This window comes from Oncorhynchus gorbuscha, linkage group LG19, assembly GCF_021184085.1.
Source record: "Oncorhynchus gorbuscha isolate QuinsamMale2020 ecotype Even-year linkage group LG19, OgorEven_v1.0, whole genome shotgun sequence".
Lineage (NCBI taxonomy): Eukaryota > Metazoa > Chordata > Actinopteri > Salmoniformes > Salmonidae > Oncorhynchus > Oncorhynchus gorbuscha.
In genome coordinates, this window is record NC_060191.1 from 17,369,647 (window position 1) to 17,383,855 (window position 14,209).

Below are 14,209 nucleotides of genomic sequence, written 5' to 3' on the forward strand. Positions count from 1 at the left end.
CTGGTGGATGTGTAGCACACTTTCATTCAAATAGTTGCTTGGCAACATTACACAATAGGTCTAAGGACCTTACAGATTTTATAAAAACGGTTTAATTCTTGGCAAACTTTGGAATAATTATAACATACATACAGCATTTGCAAAGCACATAATTTTACATACTCCCCCCCACTAAAACAACCATTATAAAGCTGTGTTCAAGACTAATGCAAAAATAGTATATTTTGGTAAATTCTAACTCAATAATAAATCATATTGATATCTACTAGAGACCAAAACAAGCTGACTACAGACAGCTGAAAGTACACTGTAAAAAACAATGACTGCTACTAATATTATGATTTACAAGTAGAATACATGACAAATAATTTAATATTATAGATGTGTTCTCATCTTTAACCCTCACATGATTACCAGTAGGAGCTTGAAGAGAAGCAGAGACCCTCATGTGTGTTTTATAAGTGTCCCAAATTAGACATAAATAAACATATAAAACAATACATTTGTTTTATAAACCGCTATATTCTGGACATATCATTTGGTGAAGTAAACCAGTCACAGGCCCTACATCAACATGGATGGACTGCAAATGCACGTATTACCCAGAAAGTTCACTAGGTGTCCTACTGGACAAATGTAATACAGACAATGAAGTCATACTACACGACATGTACAGCATGAGGCTATTTGTTTTCTCACTTCACTAAAACACAATCGTAAATTGCAGTATGTACATCACTTTGGCTGACAAGAGGCGCATTGCAGCAGGAATGTACTGTGCCGTTTTTTCTGTGGGGTTTGTAAATCTTTGTCAGTACTTCAAAATTAAGGCACCAATTTAATTAATTAATTACCTATTCTTTAATTAGGCCTAGAAGTACTTTAGTTAAAGGCATATCTTGGCATACATGAACACGAATACATGCTTTGGCTGAACAAAGGCAGGACACAAAATGAAGATAGGCACATTCAGTAAAGGTTTTATGGCCATAAAATAGCAGTGAAAAATCTTTCACTTTCTGACAACTTTGGTCTGACTGAATAAAACGTTACAAATACTGTGTAAAACCTTCCATCAATAAATATAATCAATGAGATTCTTGATATTCCATTTCTTGTTTTTGGTAGCTATACTGAACACAAATATAAAGGCAACATGCAACAATTTCAAATATTTTTCTGAGCCACAAATAAATTCATTAGGCCCTAATCTATGGATTTCACATGACTGGGCAGGGGAGCAGCCATGGGAACACATAGGCCCACCCACTTCGGAGCCAGGCTCAACCAATGGGAAGCCAGACCCAGACAATCATAATTGTTTTTTTTCCACACAAAAAGGACTTTATTACAGACAGAAATACCCCACTCCCAGAATATCCTGCAGGTGAAGAAGCTGGATGTGGAGGTCCTGGGCTGGCGTGGTTACATGCGAACTGCGCTTGTGAGGCTGGTTGGACATACTGCCAAATTCTCGAAAACAACATTGGAGGTTGCTTATGGCAGAGAATTGAATTCTCTGGCAACAGCTCTGGTGGACATTCCTGCAGTTATCATGACAATTGTACACTCCCTCAAAACTTGAGACATCTGTGGCATTGTGTTGTGTGACAACTGCACATTTTAGAGTGTCCTTTCATTGTCCTCAGCACAAGGTGCACCTGTGTAATGATCATGCTGTCCAATCAGCTTCTTGATATGCCACACTTCTTAGGTGGATGGATTATCTTGACAAAGGCTAAAATGCCCACCAATATTAATGTAAACAAATTTGTGCACAAAATTTGAGAAAAATAAGCTTTTTGTGCGTATGGAAAATTTCTGGGATTTCATGAAACACGGGACCAACACTTTACATGTTGAGTTTTATTTTTGTTCAGTATAAATATAACTGAGTCAAATGATGCAGGTTAATGAAAAATACTGATAAGAGAAAAGGTTGATGGAGATTGTGGTGACTATTGTTTCAACTTCTTCCTGAAGAACAAACAGACCCTACTGAAGGCAGTTAAAGGACAGCAGCATTCTCCAGATGCTATATACCTGTCTGAGTCTGCTGCCCTGTAATCAAGGCATCATTCCAACACTGCTTAAGTGAGAATCCACTGCAGCACATGTGCTATCATTCTGACTTTCTGAACAATTCCCAAAGTGTTTTATCCAGGCAGGTTACCAGGTCATTGGCAGTGCGAGGCTAGTTTCCACTACTAAAAAGCATTGATGCCTTTAGTGCAAGTTCCAGTCTCTGTGAAAAGATTGGCAGTTGAGCAAGTACATTTTGCAGTCTAAACTGCTTCAGGAAAATCAGGCGATTCAAACAGGAAAATATATAAACGCATTAAAATACCTTTTTGATAGAAGTTCGATACCAGTTTCTATCAAAGTCTACAGTCTTTGTTTCAGGTGCTGAGGAAAAAGGTATCCAATCCAAAACGTACTTTAGTGTTCATGAAGGTTATCATCCAAACCAAGCAACTGAGACACCGCCACCTCTCTCTCACACACACCCACACACACACTGCTTAGTTGACATGTCCATGTCCTCCTAGGTCAGCCAGAGGCATAGTGTGCAGCACCTCATCCAGCAGCTGCAGGGCACGGTGCAGGTGGACCTCCACCCAGCAGGGGGTGTGCTTGATGCTCTGCCGGGGGTAGTCGGGCCCCCAGCCCTTCACAAAGCTGAGCCTCAGGATACACAGCCGCCGCAGGTCGTCCACACCTATCCCGGCTGCCGCCGACAGACCTGGGAGAAGAGAGATTTACTGAGTGATTAAGAGAGCGAGAGAGGAAAAAAGAAAGAGAGTGCAAGAGAGAAAGAAAGAGAAGGACAGAAGCACTCACTGACTGCCGGGGCAATTCCCCCCACACTGCCAGGCCCTGGGATGTTGCCTGCCACTGCTGCAGCCTGTGCTGCTGCTGCAGCCTGGGCCGTGGCTGCCTGCTGCTGCATCTGCCTGTGGCACTGACGCAGGTCAAACACCTTCATGTAGGCCCCAGGGTAGATCTTGTGAACTGCGTCTCCCGGGGCTCGCCCCGCCTCCCGGTCCAGGTAGTAGCTCTGTACGAACACTGCATGGTCGCTGAGGCAACGCATCCACACATCCCCCTCACCACGACACTCCAACTGCACCCCCTTCCCAATGTGCAACCTGTGAAATGGAGATAGGAGTTCACACTAGTGAAGAGAAAATCACAGACACTGGGGATTGTATTTATTTCTATACAGGCGATAAATACATGTTTGCCCTGTGTATTCTGCATCCCAACAAAGTTCTCCAATAGCTAGCGGTTAGGCAAGGTGGGTATATTAGGGGCACGCTGATATACCTGGCTCTTTCGCTGGCGTCGGTGCGGTGCACGTTGCTGAGCTGGCCCAGACAGAAGCGGTCGCCCCCTGAGGGGTCCACGTATCCGTCCACTGTCACCACGGGGCAGTTAGCCAGGACCTTGAACATCTCCCCAACCTGGATGTCCATCTCAAAGTAGGAGATGGAGCACCAGAACTCTGGACCTGGCAACACACACAGCATGAAATATAATATGAAACATTGCAAAATGGCTGCCATGTGTCCCTCATGTGGGTACTGTCCATTGGTGGTAGATGGGGTGAGTTGCCCAACACCATGTGTGTGGGTAAGTGTGTGTGAGTGGGTAAACGTTGGGTGTGTACCTGGATGGTTGGAGACTGGCTGAGGAAAGGCGGGTGCGCTGTGATGTTGCTGAGACCCTTTTAAGAGAAATGAATTAGCAAATAGGACAACGCTACCATATACATTAAGTAACAGTCCTGCATTTCTGACAGAACGATTGATTGACAAGTGATTGACATACAGAAGTGGTTGGGGTGGTGCAGTGGTGGTTGCTGGTGGCCCCGCCCATTCTGCTGGGGTCCTACAGGGGTATAGGAGGCCGTGCTGGTGCCTGTCCAGGTTGCTGGAAGATTGTGAAGGAAGAGAACAAAAACAGTTGAAACTGACACAATGGAATTGACACCATCTCTGTGACACTGCCAACCTGGTTTGTTAGTAACTCACTGTGATAAGAGCTCTGTGTCTGTGTGTGTTTGGAGCTGCTGCTGTAGTCACTCTGGCTGTGAGGGGTAGGGGGCTGGGGGGGTGGTCCGTGTGTGGGGGTGGTTGGGGGTGGCGTCTGGGGAATGCCCTGGATCTGCGGAGAGGCGATCTGGAGCAGGCCCTCGCCGTGGCCCCCAGACATGGGCCCCATCATGGAGCTGCTTACTGGAGGAGGGAGATGGGGGAAGGGGAATAAAGGGTGTAAATTGTAAGGGATAGAGTTAGACATGAAAACAAAAGAGTCTAGTTCTTCTCAGCTGAATTGCTTGTACGGAAGTACTTCTTATTACCAGGTTCAGTTTATCTCACCTGGCGGAGAGAGGGGCATGCTGGGGTAGAGGTTGACAGAGGATGGGGCGCGGGGCGGCTCGGGGGGCATCTGCAGAGGGGGGAGGGGCTGGTTGTAGTGCTCGGGCTGGGGGGGCATCCTGGAGGGGAGGTCCATCTCATAACAGTCATGGATGTACTCCTCTTTGATCAGCCGACCTGGAGGACCTTGTAATGAAGGGAGAGGGAGAAAGAGAGAGACAGAGTGGGAGGGAGAGAGAGGGAGGGATGGAGAGGGAGAGAAACAAAGAGAGAAACAGAAAACAAGAGAGAAGAGAGAGAGAGAGAGAGAGAGAGAGAGAGAGAGAGAGAGAGAGAGAGAGAGATAGACAGTCAGGCAGAAATCAGGCATGAGTCATGTCATGTTATTATTGTCACACCCTGATCTGTTTCACCTGTCTTTGTGATTGTCTCCACCCCCTTCCAGGTGTCGCCTATCTTCCCCATTATGCCCTGTGTATTTATACCTGTGTTCTCTGTTTGTCTGTTGCCAGTTCGTCTTGTTTGTCAAGTCAACCTGCGTTTTTGGCTCTGCTCCTGCTTTTCCCAGTTTCTCTTTCTCTTTTTCTCTCCTGCCTGCCTGACCACTCTGCCTGCCCCTGACCCTGAGCCTGCCTGTGGACCTGTACCTTTGCCCCACATCTGGTTTATTGACCTCTGCCTACCCTGACCCTGCCTGCCGTCCGGTACCGTTGCCTCACCTCTGATTTACTGACCCCTGCCTGCATTGACCTGTCTATTGCCTGCCCCTGTTGAGTTATTAAACCATTGTTAATTCCACATTGTCTGCATCTGTGTCTTACCTTCATACCTGATAATTATTATATTTTTCGATTCATGAATGGATACATTTAGAATAAATTCCGGAATTTACTGTAATTTAGATCAAATTGATGGATGGTATTTATTGTTGCCTCTATCTGGGAGTGATTTTTGCCCTGTCATGCAGCCTGTGACACCTTGTTGCAATTTGATTGAGGTGTCCTACTTGTTGTGTAGACTAGCTCAGACAGGTATGAATCTGGCTGGTTTAGAAGCTCTGCATTCCATATTTTTCATCAGATTGCCAAGAGCACATCTACAGTATATCTGTATAAAAACAGTAGTATTGCCTGTGCACTTTGGGAAATGTGATAAAAACAGATTGGTTAGAATGAGTTGCTATTGCTTATTACCATTTTGATGATGTTTGATGATGCTGAAAATAGTGTTTTCCTCCTCACCTGCATTTTGAATGCTGAGACCAACTTGAGGAGAGGGACAGAAAGGGAAACAAAGTTAGAAACAGCATGGTAGTTCTGGAAAAGCCTGTGACCCAAAGAGCCTGTTAACAACTTCATATTCCCCTTCCCCATTTGTGCTTCTATTTCATTAGAGGAAGTGAAATTGTGAACAGACGCACCAATGCCTGGCGATACCACTCTCTCGTAGTGGTAGGGGTTGACACACACGTTGTCATACTTGAGGTCAAAGGCGAACTGGCAGAACTTGACGTGCTTCAGTTCATTCTTGTGGAGGTCTGGCCAGCGCCAGAGCCTAGCGTAGATCACATGGGGGAACCCTTTCCTCCCAGCTACCTGGAGCGAGAGAGGAGAGAGAATGGAGAATGAGGGCCTGGAGGAATTCCTTTCCAACATCCATCCAGGAATTCTAGGGTGATTATTTACAATGGGATGGTGGGTCTCAGAAAGGGAATGGGGGACAGTATGGAGGCTTTGACGGGGTTGGAATTTGAGCATGGAGGGAGTGTAACTGTGGGGAATCTAAGTGTAGGGGAACAAGGGAAAGAAACGGAGAGAAAAGATGGGAGAGGGAGAATGAGAATGAGGAGAGCAAGAGGGAGCTGGTAGACAGGGAGTGGTTGAGGAAACAGGTCATGAATGGAAATTTACATCAATGTTAAACACACTCACATACACACACACTCTCTCCAGGCACACACTCTGGGTGGGGAGGAATAGCCTTGGAGACATTAAAACATCTCAGACTGAGATGAATAGCACAAATAGTGAATATCTGAGTATTTGTTATTGAGGAAGAGTGTGAGTGTGACAAAAGAGGGAGCTGGTATAGGGTTAACTCAACAAGCTGAGCTGGAGAGGAATGACATTGTCTCACTTTTGCTGTGTGTGTGTGTGTGTGTGTGTGTGTGTGTGTGTGTGTGTGTGTGTGTGTGTGTGTGTGTGTGTGTGTGTGTGTGTGTGTGTGTGTGTGTGTGTGTGTGTGTGTGTGTGTGTGTGTGTGTGTGTGTGTGTGTGAGTGTGAGTGTGAGAGAGAGAGAGAGAGAGAGAGAGAGAGAGAGAGATCAGTATTTTGGGATCAACATACCCTTTCTCCACTAACATAAAGAGAAAGCCAAAATGGACTCCGTAAACTTTTACCTTTTCTTTTTTATTATTCTTTCTTCCTGAAAACCAAAGTGACCTTCCTCAGACAAAGAGTCAGAGCTGGCAGAGTGCCAGCCCAATTCCAGCCAGCAGACTGACAAACACACACACAGCCTACAGTCCTGAACAGAGAATAATGCAGTACATTGTCCTATCGAGTTCTCACACATCACATTAATACGTGTCACTAACATCCGTATATCCACAGGCAATCTCAATTGTAGAAACTGTTGATGTAAGTCAAAACCTGCATTCAATAATAAACACTTTTCTCTCTCTATCTCTCTCTCATAATCACAATCTCACACACACACAGAAAATAATGTGGTATGTCTGAGATTACAAATATACTTCCACAAACTTTAACACTGAAAACCTCCAGGCACAAACACACACACGCCCGTACACACGCACACACACACCAGAGACAGACAGGCTTAACTTAACCCTGCCCCTTTCCTGTGTCTCAGACAAAACAACCCGCGCTACCCCTCCAGTACTCCCTCCCTCCCTCTCTCCCCCTCACAAGAGCTGGGGGAGGGGAACTCCCTCTGTCTCCTTCTCTCTAATTCCCTTGCTCTCTCTGTAAGCAACTTTTGGGTTACACTTCTACATATTCAATAGTATGTTCATTCTCTAGAAGTTAGCCTATAGGGAGACCTAAACCCCTTGACCTTTTTCTCCTGTTCCTCCTCCCTGAAGTGTGTAAGTAACCCACGAGTTGAATGATTCACTTGTTGAGTTCGAATCTCATCACGGACAACTTAGCTAATTAGTAACTTTTCAACTACTTAGCACATTAGCTAACCCTTCCCCTAACCTTAACCCTTTCAGCTAACTCTTCCCCTAAACTTAACCCTAACAGCCACGTAGCTAGAATTCGTAACATATAATAAGTTTTGAAAATTCACAACATATTATAGGTTTTGCAAATTCATAACATATAATACGAATTGTAATTCACAAAATATCATACGGAATGGGTGATAGACATCCACAAATGAACATATACCATACGAAACGTAACATATCATACTAAATGAAGTGTCTCGGATTTACGTACAGAATAATATGAAATGCTCTGACACCAGGTTGGACACACATGGTATGGGCTTTAAAAAAAGGAAGACACCTGTGCCATGTCAGATATAGAATTGAAATGTAATTAGGTTTGATTTTGCGTCACAATATTACACTTTATATACATCACAGAAGACTGAAATATGACAAAACTGTTTGACATAGAAACACCAGATATTTGCCCAAACAAGCGTGTCTCTGTGAAATGTCAACGGAGCACTGAGCGTATAACAAGCTTTTTATTTTCAAAGCCGTTTACATTTAATTATTCTTGTGTCATGATAACTTTGCTTTTTGTGACCAGTAGAAATAACTTTGAAGACAATGACCTCAAAATGTAAAATCCTCAAAAGTTGTTACGAGAAACATGCACCGCTATGTCAACAAAGCTCAGTGCTTATTATCGGATGTATTAGGTTACTGTTAATGAAATGTTAGAGAAAGACCACACTGAATGATTCAAAACATGAATAATCATATGTCTTGGTAAAATGTATTTTATAACATAAGTAAGTGAATTTCATCACCAAAGAGTGGGTGGACTAAACTATATGAGCTGACTGCGAGCCAGGCCTAATCGCCCAACATCAGTGCCTGACCTCACTAATGCTCGAGGCTGAATGGAATCAAGTCCCCGTAGCAATGTTCCAGTGGGAAAGCCTTCCCAGAAGAGTAGAGGCTGTTATAGCAGCGAAGGGGGAACCAACTCCATTTTAATGTCCATGATTTTGGAATGAGATGTTCGACAAGCAGATGTCCACCTACTTTTGGTCATGTAGTGTATTACCACAATCATGACTGGCTGAAATAATAGTATAGGCTTTGTTGCTGGCAGTACCTGAAAGGTGTATTAGTCAGTCATCAAAAGCGACCAGCTATTGGTCACTGAGTTGACAGAGTCTTTGTGCCATACCACCAATAACAATTCATCAGTGAATAATTAATTAATGAGATCCACTGATTTCATAAACAGTCCCTCTACAATCAGTGATACCATACCGGCCTAGGCCTCATTCAACCCAACATAACAGTAGCCTACCTGCAGGCGTCCATCAAGCGTCCTCTGGATGGTGACACACTTGCTGGGGTGAACTCCGTTGGTGGTGATGGCGGTGATGAGCGAGTCCAGCTCATCCTTCTTCTCCTTCAGCTTCTTTACCAGGCTCTCTATGGCACGCTTGGCAAAGCCCTCGTTCTCCCCGCCCTGTCGGTGGCACATGAGGCTGTGCACGATGCTCAGGCAGGCATCGTTGCTGTTGGGGGGGTTCACTGACATCTCCCTGGGTTGAGGGGGGTTGGAGAGGAGGAGGTGAGAGACCACTATGGTGAAGCAACCAAATGCAATTGATTGATTTGATTGTTGTTTGATCACTGACACAACACTGAAGTCTGGACCTGAGATGGTACTTCAGGTCAAGGTTCAAGTCATAGGCTATCAGCAACCAAGGTCCCTATTACAATCAAATAACAACTTTACCAGTATTAACAACACAAAATGTATGGGACTTTTACAGAGCAGAAGATACAAAGCAGGCCAAGTAAACACAGAATTGAGTTGGCCAAAATGACTTTATCCTTAAATAGGTATTTACTACATATTTGAAAATACATTACATTAACCTAAAGAAAATTGACATTCTTATGATCCATGTGAAGTGTAGGGCGGCAGGTAGCCTAGTGGTTAAGAGCGTAGGGCCAGTCCCCAAACGGTCACTGGATTGAATCCCCAAGCCTGTCGATGTGCCCTTGAGCAAGGCACTTAACCCTAACTGCTCTTGTAAGTCGCTCTGGATAAGAAAGTCTGCTAAATTATGTAAATGTAGGTGACTGAGTGTGACATACGCTGTTTACAAACATCCCCCCCATGTGTGTCATACTAGTGATGAAGTTGAGCTTGTTTTGCTTTGCACAACTTGTCTGAAAAAAAACAATAATGCAGAAAATGTGTGATTTCCTAAAGTAGGCTATATAACAATCCACTTTGATAATGATAATAAAACTGTAATAAACTATAATAAACATAAATGCTACACTCAAAAAAATCTAAGAGCATTTAGGAGGTCAAAAGTAATTTGTTTACATGTTTACAAAAGCATGTAGGCCTACTGGGGGAAGACACATAATCACCACTGTAGGCTACAGTGTACACAGTACTTTGACATAGGATAGACACATTGACTTGAGAGTAGTTGGATGGGGGGGGCTGTCTGTCTCACTAACTGTAGGCTATAGATCTGTCAAAAATCCATGTGACTCAGACTGGTTTGGTCAGCTAAAAAATCCCTATGGGAATAATCAATACCAAAATGTAGTTTACTTACAAATCAACAGGAGGACTGGACAAATATGTAGAGGGAGCTCTGAAGCAGTATTCCAAATGTATTTCCCCCTTTCCCCCTCTCTCTGTGGAGCTGTCTGTCTCGACTGTTGTCAGTCTATCACCCTCTCGCTCCCTTCGTTCATCCTGCTGCTCCCTCGACTCTTCTCTAGTTTGCTTGCAATAACAAAAGGGGGAGAGAGAGAACATCGTACGCGTGAGTTGTCTCGGGCAAAATTTCGAGCCAATCGCTGCGCCCGTTTCATTCCAGACGGTGGGGCTCTCCGCCAACTATGACGCTGCTCTCTTATAGCTAACAGCCAGCCACCGGGGGCTGATGATGTCTGTCTGGGTTGCTTGTTGATTGACAGGTCTGTGCGGCTGATTTTTTTTTTAAAGTGGCGCCGGTGAGATTACCCCGCCCATTCTCGCTCCACCAACTCCAGTGGATCTCCTCTCTGTGTAGAAAAACGCAGTGCCTGTGGGACCAAACTCTGGACAACGTTTCCCGATAGCTAACAACCGTATGTAGAATTACATTTTTAACAAACACTACGGATTGCGGCACAGAACAATTGATGTATCTAACTAAAACTACTGATTGCAGCACCCAAATAAAAAAACGCAGATACACAGGACAAACAAAGGTACAAAGTAAGCATTAACGAATGGACATTTTTCAAGTGTCGACTGATAGTGACTCGATGGTACACTCCGCCAACACTCATCGCAATTTTTAAGATTAACATGATTTTATCGGTAAATTATGCAATTGAAATTTGACTTCCGCTTTTAACCCAACCACTCCAAAAAGACAATTTATAAAGGTTTCAAATTTTCCCAGTTTCTGGCTCGCCTCTAACCACTAGGCTACCTGCCACCCTGTATGCTCAACAAACCCATATGGTTTTCTTAGCTACCCAAAGGTGGTACAGGGACAAGTACTCTTGTGAATTTCAATAGTGTTGTCTGTCCATCAAATCATGCGGTGTGGTCCTGAATCCTCTACCTGATTCCGGGTTACAAAAGGCTTGTCATTGACGGCCATTTCCGCTTGAGGGCAACTGCCAGATAGCAGTATAGGCATATGTCGTAAGTATGGACCCATCACCTATAGGTGTTTGTTTTCTGTATATCAATGGCTCTGCATCTTATGGTCTGCTGCTGCTCTCTAGTGGCTAGTCCTGGAAGTACTACTGAGAACGATCGATCGCGCGCGTGTGTGTGTTTTCTGATCAAATTGCGATGTAAAAATAAAAGTATTAGGTCTGAATCACATTTGTATGTAATGGACATACAGAAAACCAGCAGACACTCAAGCCTAGAGTAGTTGACTTTGCTAACAGCCTGTTAAACTGCTTGGGGTAGACTGCACTAACAACTGAGTACGGTCGAGTGTGTGTCATGAGGTGTGGTTTTCGCTCGTTGATTAGTTGGCAAAGGTCTTATAGGGGGTGATAAGTGCCCGAATGCCTACCATTGAACGTCTGATTGACATGACTTGATACCAACACCCTACTAACGTCTACATGTTAATGAAAGTCATAAGGTGCATAGTTTATATTCATATTAATTAAATCTCCACCATAAATGTTAGAAATGTAAAAATTTTCCTGTGCTAGCCGACATTCCGATGTAGCCACCTTGAGCTATAGTGTAGTCTATGGCTTGTGTATTTCCTGTTATCGCTAATGAAAATATTATGGTAATCTGTAGGTCTGTCTTTCCCTCAACACCTCATGGAATGGTATGTTATCTTATCTCGCTGTATACCGATTTAAATGTTGTTAGCCAATCACAGACTGTGTTGTTACCAGGTCCCAGTATCAGACAACCACTAAGAGTTTTGTCAGTGGCTTTAAGTCAAATAGAGGAGTTCATAGGCATTCCCAGAAGGTCTGTGCTATTTGTGTTCCTTGGGATTGTCCATACCTCAATCAAATATAAATGTAAAATAGTTCAGTTTCGTGTTATAGTTTAGGGTTCAATTTAGGGATGTAACAAGGAATCTGGATAGCTGGATAGAGTGGGAGACAGGCACGATATTTGAGAGCTCGGCAGCGACACAGACATACATTTTTTTACAAGCGGCAGATGCGATTTTTCGAGAGTGTCTGCCCCAGGTAGTTTCTTTAGACAATGAAAATAATTACCAAAATGTCTTTGATCTGATTGAGGAGTAAATACGCAATATTTAAGTTGTGATATCATCAGGAAATATTTAGTCCTACTGTGTTGTTAATTACTTTTAGTTGATAACGAGTTGTACGAAAGACTATTGAGAGTAAATATTAGTTCATCATAGGAAAGCTGTAGTTCCACCCACCAGTGATGTGGAGCAGAGTATGCTAGGCGATCTCTAACTAAGGAGAAGGAAGTAACTAGAAAACGTACACAAACAAAGTGATAAGTTCCAGCTATCTTCTGTGATTACCTTTAGTTACCATTCTTTGTTTTAGCCAAGGCCAGTGTGCGTCCTTCAAAAATGTGAGTTCATATTTCTTACTATTCTTGTATTGTGGACACACTCAACTTTGTTATGCTAATGAGCATTTTTTACCGCGAGCTAGCAACTGTAAGCTTGCTAACCCTGTTGTTTCTGTTATCTCATTTCAGACATTTAGCAATTCAGTGCATTGTATAATGTCCACTAGTGTCTAATCTAATATGCGCTGTTGTTGTATGGATGTATACTGTGTCACGCCCTGATCTGTTTCACCTATCCTTGTGCTTGTCTCCACCCCCCTTCCCCACTTATCCTGTGGGCATTTATTCCTGTGTTTTCTGTCTGTCTGTGCCAGTTCATCTTGTTTGTTCAAGTCAACCAGCATTTTGTCTCAGCTCCTGCTTTTCCCCAGTCTCTCTTTCTCATCCCTCTGTTTTTGACCCTTGTCTGTTCTGACACTGAGTCTGCCTGCCGTCCTGTGCCTTTGCCCCTACTCTGGATTACCAACCTCTGCCTGACCTGGGCCTGCCTGCCGTCCTGTTCCTTGGCCCCACTACTCTGGATTATCGACCCCTGCCAGCCTTGACCTGTCATTTGCCTGCCCCTGTTGTTGCAATTAACATGGTTACTTCAACACAGTCTGCACTTTGGTATTACCTGAAAACTGTTAGTACGAACTCTCCATGACTGACACAGCAGACTTGGACCAGGTCTGCAATGCCATTTCCTCCCATTGGTAGACACGAGGAGTTGCTTCGTGGGCTAATGGAAGTGTTCCAGGACGTGGCCGACCGTCACAACCTAGCATTGGACACTTTGTGGGAGCAATTCCGTGGGTTGCCTACTACGCAGCCTACCACGACAGTAACCTCCCAGCCCCCCAGTAACCCGGCTGGTAGCAGCGCCGTCACCCCGGTTTCCTGGGTACTCCGCTTACCTCCCCTGGAGCGCTACGATGGAGATTCCAGAACGAACCTGCCGGGCTTTTCTCTCCCAGTGCCCTCTTGTTTTTGAGCTGCAGCCTTCTTCGCTCCCCTCGGGCCGCTCAAAGATGGCATACATTGTTACGCTGATGTCCTGGAGGACACTCGCCTGGGCCACGGCGGTGTGGGAGCAACAATCCGCTGTCTGCCTCAGTTTGGAGGTATTCGTGGCGGAGGTGAGAAAAGTTTGAGGCGGAGGTGTCCAGGAGAGAGGCTGTCCGGAAGTTGCTTCAGCAGAACTCGCTCAGTGTGGCAGACAATGCAGTGGATTTCCGCACGCTAGCAGCGGAGGGTGTCTGGAACCCGGAAGTGCTGTTCAACACGTTCCACACGGACTATCGGAGGAAGTAAAGGACGAGCTCGCAGCCCGGGAACTACCGATGGATCTTGACTCACTCATCGCTTTATTTATCCGGATTGATAGTCAGCTATGGGAACGTAGGAGTGAGAAGAGGTCTGATTGTGGTCACAATCGCTCACTCAAGGATCCCACCTTTCATGTGATGAACTCCGGAAGTCCCCGGTGTCTTCGTCCCCAAGAGGATCCGAGGTTACCCGAGTTCCTCCAAGAGCCTCCTCCGATTTACCCCTTACCG

At 44.6% G+C, this 14,209-nt stretch overlaps 1 protein-coding gene across 4 annotated transcripts; it reads right to left on the reverse strand.

Moving 5' to 3' along the window:
* Nucleotides 1-82: 82 nt before the first annotated feature.
* LOC124005023 (mothers against decapentaplegic homolog 4-like) lies at nucleotides 83-11,327 on the reverse strand. Of its 4 annotated transcripts, none has more exons than XM_046313865.1 (12): nucleotides 11,194-11,327; nucleotides 10,189-10,361; nucleotides 8,907-9,147; nucleotides 5,803-5,977; nucleotides 5,576-5,647; nucleotides 4,383-4,559; nucleotides 4,035-4,238; nucleotides 3,832-3,933; nucleotides 3,671-3,727; nucleotides 3,328-3,511; nucleotides 2,842-3,149; nucleotides 83-2,743 (listed from the first exon to the last, which is right to left on the reverse strand). In XM_046313865.1, exons 1-12 carry the CDS (start codon nucleotides 11,290-11,292, stop codon nucleotides 2,523-2,525), a joined length of 2,013 nt encoding a protein of 670 aa, XP_046169821.1. In that variant the 5' UTR covers nucleotides 11,293-11,327; the 3' UTR covers nucleotides 83-2,522. The 4 variants fall into 4 exon arrangements, with proteins under 4 accessions (XP_046169821.1, XP_046169820.1, XP_046169823.1 ...); XM_046313864.1 differs by having other exon boundaries at nucleotides 4,383-4,568; XM_046313867.1 differs by having other exon boundaries at nucleotides 5,624-5,647; nucleotides 11,194-11,326.
* Between the last annotated feature and the right edge of the window lie 2,882 nt (nucleotides 11,328-14,209).